Raw genomic sequence first — 7,160 nt, 5'->3', positions numbered from 1 at the left:
CAGCCGTGGTCCCACACCAGGGTATCCCTGGGCTGGGGTTTGGTTTCTGGTATTCTGTGGCTGCCACTGGCTTCTCTGTGGTTTTTGATGCATGAGTAGTGCATGATCTCTATGTTCTGCTTTGGGTGCAGATGTGAGCTCTTTGGGCTGGAGCGTCCCAGGTAGCAGCTGCCAGAGGAGGGCAGGTGCCCCAGTGATGCTGACAGGGTTTCCCTACTTCCCCCAAGCCTGACACACCCCACCAGGGCTGTAGGGGGTGTATAGGGCTGTGGGGTGCTCCGGGTGCCAAACCCCATTTGCAGATAAGCTACCGTGGGGCAGCGTTAGGGCTTCACAATCCATCACTGTGTGCAGCTGCTGGGGGAGCAAAAGGTGGGTGCTGGGCTGGGACCCCAACTCTGACCCAGGCAGGGGCTGCTCACTGTGAACTCTGCTGTGGGGCTGCTGGGACATGGGCAGGGCAGTGACGCTGTCTCTCCTTGGCAGGCAGTGGTGGCACCATGCAGCAGGAGGCGGAGGGCAGCCGGCCGCGCCGCAGGAAGCCTGACATGGCCCTCTATGTGCCCAAAGCACGGCGGGAGAGAGAGGCACAAGCAGCGGGCAGTGCACTGGTCTGGCACCACCAGGAGCCTGCGAACCACCGCCTGGCACAGGACTGTTGCCAGGGCAGTGGCAAGGGGCAGAGGCGAAGCCCCCGTTCCACAACACAGTCAGGCAGAGCGGTAAGGAGGGAAAGCAAGGCGGATGCTGCCCTGAAGGAGCTGCAGGCAGCCTCTACCAGGCAGTGCCAGAGGGCGGGAGGCAGCTGCCCCATTGCACTGGAGAGCCTGGAGGCATCACCCCATACGTGTGAGCCATGCCCAGATCCAACTGTTGCCCAGCCCTGGGACGGGCAGGACAAAGCATCCCATGATGAAGGATTCAGAGAGCTCAGCCGTGGCCACCAGATGACAAGGACTGAGCCTGACCCTCCATCCCCACCAACTGCCCAGGCTGGGGCCATGAAGGCTACCCCCAAGCCTGGGGATGACCTCACTAGCCCAACACCTGCTACTAGCCCAACACTGGTTTGTCAGACAGGACTGAGTGGCATGTTGGAGCACTTGGGGGACAGCACCCCAGATCCAGCTGGGGACCTCTCCCAGAGCCTGAAAAAGGCTGTTTTTCAGTCAGCAGGAGTGGGCAAACAGGGCAGTGTGCCCAGGCTGGCAAGGGGGGCAGTGGCTCTGAAAGCCCAGAAGGAGGAGAGGGAGAAGGAGGGTTCTCTTCTGGCAGGGCAGAGCGAGGGCTGTGCCACTGGGGTGTTAGAGGAGGGGGCGAGGTGGGGAGGCATGGCTGAGCTTGCCGGAGAGAGCACCTTGTGTGCACCAGGAGCCAGCTGTGAACCTGTGTTCCTGAGGGGTAGCACAGGTGATGTGCCAGTACTCCCAGAGGAGAGCACCCCAGGGCAGGGCATGGGCAGCCCGTCCCAGCTCCCGCCTGTCACAGAGGAGAGCACTACTGGTACCGGGAGACCCAGCGAGGAGCGTGATCTGGTGGCTGCTGCCGAGGAATTGGGCAGCACTTGTGCCTGCACAGACAGCAGCACTGGGGCTGAGAGCAGCCCAGGGAAGGGAGCACCCCTGGAGAACTGTGAGCCCCCACCACCCCTGGAGCTGCTATGCCGTGGCGTGGAGGAGCTCTTGCCGGTGTCCTGGGACAAGGAGCTGGCAGAGGCGCATGAGGACGTCGGCTCACTGCAGAAGCACCAGTGCACCCAGGAGGCTGAGAAGGAAGAGAGAGGTCTCCACAGCAGCTCCCCAAAGGAAGGACAGACCAGTGCCAGTGCTGGAACCCTGAGCCAGGCTAGCCCGGGTGCTGAGGAGAGCTGGGATGTGCTGTTCAACGATGATGGGGACTGCCTGGACCCACGCCTGCTGGAGGAGGTACTTCCTGCAAGCCAATGTTTGTGGGGATTTGCAGGGATGGTGACTGCTGCCCACTGAGATCTGGGGGTTGTCTGTTCCTGTGTTCTCTGGGGTGAGTGCAGGGGTGGGCGGGCTGTATCCCGGGCATGCAGTCAGCCTGGCTGTGCTGCCTGCTGTCACTGCCAGCCATTCCCGAGGGCATGAGCTGCCTGAGCTGCTGCCAAAACACCTGGGACCTCCACCTTGCCCCCTGGCTGGTTCTCATCCCATCCTGCAGTGCTGGAGTGCTGGTGAAGGCTGAGGAGATTGTCTCTCTATAGTACTTAAAGTGCAGTAAAACCTGCTTGAGTGCCGTAAACTGCAACTGCACCCTGATGAAACTAGGGTTGGTGATAAAGAAATGAGCTCCCACTGAAACAGCAATGGGATGTTTCCTTGAAACTATGGCTTCTTAATCATCTATGGCTCATTACCATTCCCTCCTGCACGCATGCAGCTGAATTTACTACAGTTGGCTGCTTAGCACCAGCACCCACACTGTTTTCCTGCCATTCATGAAGAAAGCTCAGCTTTGCAATGAGGCTGGATATCCCATATTGCATTTTAAATCAATAGCATCAAACTGGTAATTTTCTGAATGACATTAATGTACCTGAAGTAACAAACAGTGCTAATATTGTTACAGCCAGCGTCTGTCTACCCCAGGCTGGAAGCAGGGTATGAAGTGGTGGGTTCTGCCTCCATAACAGCATCTGCGAAGGGATGTGATTGACTCAAGAGCATCCTTACTAGGGGACACTGATACCCATCTTGTCCTGAAGGCCTTACTTGGGCTGGTGTGCCCTCTCTGAGCCTGGCGTAGTGCTGAGATGGTGTGTGGGCCACACAGGGCTTACCTTGGGGGAATGTGGAAGGGCATTGGGTACTCCCATCCTTGCCTGGCTGTGCTCCCCTCAGCTGTGGTCCCCACCCTCCAGCTGGGATGCTCTGATGCATTGCTGCTCTGATGGAAGCACGTGGTGCTCGCTTTCTGTGGGCTGGTGCCATAGACATGGCTTTGTCCTTGGAGTAGGAAGGTCAGGGACGGTCTGTGTTGTGGTGCAGCTGAAGGATGCTGTGGACAAGATTGTGTTGCGCAGTACTTCAAGGAGTATCCGTATTAGCTCCCCCATGCACAAGCTCTGAGCCAAGTTTGAGCTTTCCAGGGAGCTTCCCAAAATGGGTGAAAAAGAACCTGAAATAGGGATTTATCAATTAAAAGTTGCCATCTTTGTCCCCTGCCGATTCCCATCTGGAGTTTGGTGCTTCCTGAGCCCTCTGAACTCTCGGCAGGGGGATGTGACTGCTCCAGGAGGATGCAGGCTCTCAAGGAGATGGAGCTGTTGTTAATTAACAAAAAGGACAAGAAAATTAGTAGTGTCTTCCTCGTAACCAAATCCTTATGCGATGCAGATAGCCGGCAGAGAGCAAGATTTATGACGTTCTGTGTGGAGGAGAGATTTCTGATAGCGGGCAGCTCTTTAATCTAGCAGGAAAAAAATACCATAGTGAGTGCCATTGGCTGGAAGCTGAAACCAGGCAAATTCAGAGCAGAAATCAGTTTGAACACAGAGAGTAATTAAGTACCACGACCGTTTCTTTGCAGGCTCAGTGGACTCTCCATCAGCCAGTTTGGCATGGTGGGGGCTGTGGTGCATGTGTGCCAGGGACTGTGGTGTAAGGGAGCAGCCACCAACCCCTCTAACGTGCTCTGGCAAGGGTGCAGCGAGATGTGATGGACAGTCTTCATTTTCCCTGTCATCTGTCTGCCCATCCGTCAGTGAACCTTTCCAGGATGCCTGTCAGGACCAGGGGCTGTACCCTGGTTCCCACTCACTGCCCTGCCCCATGGCTGGGGAGCTGCAGGCGTGCTGCATGCTGGGGCTGGCAGCACCAGGGGACCTGTTGAACCTTGCCTGCCACGTGGCTGAGCCCTGCTGCCTGATGGCTCCTGTCCTTGCTGCCCGGCCACACTTGGTGATTTGTGAAGGTCAAGGACTGCTCTGACACTTTGTGCTCTTGCTCTCTAATCATCTTCCCAGTGCCTGGCACTACCCGAGTGCTCCGCTCCCTCAAGCGGCACTGCAGGGCTTCATCCTGCCAGGGAATGGCTCCCTCGCCTACCCCGAGCAGGCACAGGGCGCCTGGCGAGTGTGCTGCTCCACACAGGGGTGATGGTGGGGCAGGGGGCTCTTCCAGCAGTGCTGGCCTGTCCCGTGAACTCCATAACTCAACTCTACCCTCCACCAGCATCCAGCCGTCCTGGCAGCACTCATTCACCTGCTGTGAATCCATCTTCCCCATAAAATTGTCAGAATGAGCACTTTTTATCGACTGAGCTGGCTGGGATTTATGGACTCTAACCTTGCAGCCGTGGTGTGCTCCACTATGATCGCTTAGGGGATCAGGCTGGGAACCTGGCTGAGTTATGTACCTGTTTCCTGGCACCATGCCAGCCCCACGCTCCAGGGGGACAGGGGAGCTGTCAGCACCTGTCCTGGTGTCTCAACTGAAGCAGGGCAGTGAATCCCCTTGACAGCTGGCACAGCATGGTTTGGAAAGCAGGGGTGCAGCAAGCAATGCAGGATGGCCCACTGGGCAGGAGATGGTGCAGGATGGCCTACCGGCACTGGTGCTGTGGGACAGAGGGAAATAGAGGCTGGATCCATCCCTGTATTATGGCAGTGGGAAGCTGCTGCTCCTGTTTTAAAATGAAGGATGAAAAATGGACAAGGTAGAAAAGTGCTACAGCCATCATCTTTTAGGGCTGGAGAAAGTGCCCCATTGTGAGATGCTACAGGCACACAACCCATTTAGCTTATCAAGAAGAAGATTGAGAAGGGACTTGATAACATTAGCAAATGCTGTCATAGGGAGGGGACCAGAGACTGAGGGTTCTTTAATCCAGTAGAGAGGCAGAACACTGCCTGGTGGAAAGTGAAGTCAGACAAATTCAAATGAGAAATAAGCGTAAATTTTTAGCTGCACAGGTGATTAACCACCAGAACTTGCTCTTTAGGGGAGTGCTGCTCCATGCAGCCAGGGCATGCTAAGCCTGGTACTTCCATGTGGCAGGAAGACATCAGTCTTTCCTCCTGGCATTGGTGTCCTGCTCCTTGTTCTTCCCTAAAAGTATTTCAGGTCATCACATCACTGTGGAAGGAGGGGTGTGCTTGGAAGTGCATGCACTGTTTCACCCCTGTCGTTCCTACTGTGCCCCCGGCAGGGCCGCAGAGCGTGGCAAGTGAAGGGATGCTGGTAATGGGAAAAGCAAGTGCATGGCGTGAGAATGCCAGTCAATAACTCCTAATTCTCAGTGCCATGAATCCATCTGCAGCGCTGGGATGGGGTGCAGGGGGCTGGGCCACTTTCTGGGGAGTGCTTGCCATGGATCGGGAACTGCTGTGGGGTAGGCAGGCATGGGTTGCTCAGTGCTGTGCCTTTCCTACCACTGCAGCTCTCAGGGGGTGAGAAGCACCAGGAGAGCCTGCAGTCACCCCGCTTCGACTACTACAGGGCTGAACCCACTGCTCCGGACATCAGCGATGATGAGCTGCCCCACGTCATCGAGATCTACGATTTCCCCTCGGATTTCTGCACTGAGGACCTAATGCGTGTCTTCTGCAGCTACCAGTGAGTCTGCCAGCAATGCTGTGTCCCTGGTGCTGGGGTTCCCTGCCTGGGCTGTGCTCCAGACCCCCACTCACCAGGTGCCAATGCCTTGCTAACCTTCCCTCTCTTTGGTAGGAAAAAAGGCTTTGATATTAAATGGGTGGATGATACACATGCCCTGGGCATCTTCTCCAGCCCCATAACAGGTACTGCTCCTGGTTTGGCTGGGTATGGGCACAGGGGAGGCATCCCTCTCCTGTGGCCGGATCCTGGGCATAGGAGTGACCCTGCACCTGAACTTGCTGCTCTCTCCCTGCAGCACGTGATGCCCTCAGCACCAAGCACCTGATGGTGAAGACACGTCCACTTTCCCAGGGCACCCGCGCCTCTAAAGCCAAAGCCAGAGCATATGCTGGTGAGTGATGCTGCCCTGTGCTGGCTTGTGTCATCGTACTTGTGCTGCAACATCATCCTGACAACTGGGGAGGGACAGGGCAGCCAGCACGGCTCTGTGACCATGCCAGCTGTTCTATCCCTCCCAGGATTTCCCACTGATGTCCCCCATCTTCACTTTCACAGAGTACCTGCAGCCAGCCAAGGAGCGCCCTGAAACATCAGCTGTCCTGGCCAGGCGGCTGGTGATCGGTGCCTTGGGGGTACGCAGCAACCAGACTCCAGCCCAGCGAGATGCAGAGCGGAGGAAGCTGCAAGAAGCTCAAGGTGAGTTTTGGATGCCTGGAGGGACTGCAGTATGGGGAGACCCTCCTTGTGAATACCCCTTCTCACAGGGTGCTGGGTAGGAGGGAGTCCACCCAGGGTGGACTCCAGCCACCTCCACGAGGAAGTGTGTGGCTGTGGGCTGATGGGGACATGGTGTTGACCCTTTTGTCTCTGCAGAGAGGAAGCGCCTGGAAAACAAGCAGCGGGAGGATGCCTGGGAGGGCCGAGACTGAGCCAGGAGGCTGCACTTTCAGCCCCACTGGAAACCCCCCTGGGGTGCCTGGACCCCTCTCTGTAGGCAGGCAGGGCACTCAGCATCTCAGAGCTGGGACAGATACTGCACCACACTCAAAAGCACTGGGCAGCTCCACCAAAAGGGCTGAGCGGGACGCATGCGGGACTGTTGCTGTGGGGATGCTGTTGCCATCAGGCATCACTGCCCACCCTACCCCAGGCAGGACCCCCAGGGCTGCCAGCTGCAGCGGGAGCAGGAGGGGGATGCAGGGAACTCATCAGAGAGCAGGGGGGCTGTGTGGGGCGGCCCTGGCCACCTGACAGGGCCTTGCAAATGAGAGTTTCTCTCCTTTATTTTGCTAATAAATACCATATATTTTATTTGCTTGGTTGGGTGGTGGCTCCCGTTTCCTTCGTACCGGGGATGGGTATGCATGCTGGGGGCGCCTGGGGATGTCCACCCCTCCCAGGTGTGGGTGTCCCCAGCGGGGAGGGGGGATGTGCAGGCAGGAGGGATCGGGCAGGGCGGCAGGCAGGAATGTGCTGGCAGGGACTCTGTTTACTTCCGCGGAGCAGCTGTGGCCCCGAACAGCAGGGCCCTTGTCAGAACACGGGCAGGGCCACGTTCCTGGCCCTGCACGGGGCTGT

The 7,160-nt window shown here is 57.3% G+C and overlaps 1 protein-coding gene across 2 annotated transcripts; it reads left to right on the top strand.

Moving 5' to 3' along the window:
- The first annotated feature begins 454 nt into the window (after window positions 1-454).
- On the top strand, window positions 455-6,876 carry R3HCC1L (R3H domain and coiled-coil containing 1 like). 2 transcript variants are annotated; one of them, XM_029958536.1, is made up of 6 exons: window positions 455-722; window positions 5,404-5,579; window positions 5,694-5,764; window positions 5,878-5,973; window positions 6,138-6,278; window positions 6,456-6,876. In XM_029958536.1, exons 1-6 carry the CDS (start codon window positions 501-503, stop codon window positions 6,509-6,511), a joined length of 762 nt encoding a protein of 253 aa, XP_029814396.1. In that variant the 5' UTR covers window positions 455-500; the 3' UTR covers window positions 6,512-6,876. The 2 variants fall into 2 exon arrangements, with proteins under 2 accessions (XP_029814396.1, XP_029814395.1); XM_029958535.1 differs by lacking the exon at window positions 455-722 and adding an exon at window positions 730-1,925.
- Window positions 6,877-7,160: the final 284 nt, after the last annotated feature.

This window comes from Manacus vitellinus, unplaced genomic scaffold, assembly GCF_001715985.3.
Source record: "Manacus vitellinus isolate BGI_N305 unplaced genomic scaffold, ASM171598v3 scaffold_15_pilon, whole genome shotgun sequence".
NCBI lineage: Eukaryota > Metazoa > Chordata > Aves > Passeriformes > Pipridae > Manacus > Manacus vitellinus.
The sequence above is the reverse complement of the archived record's forward strand: the minus strand, read 5'-3'. Positions and strand labels throughout refer to the sequence as shown.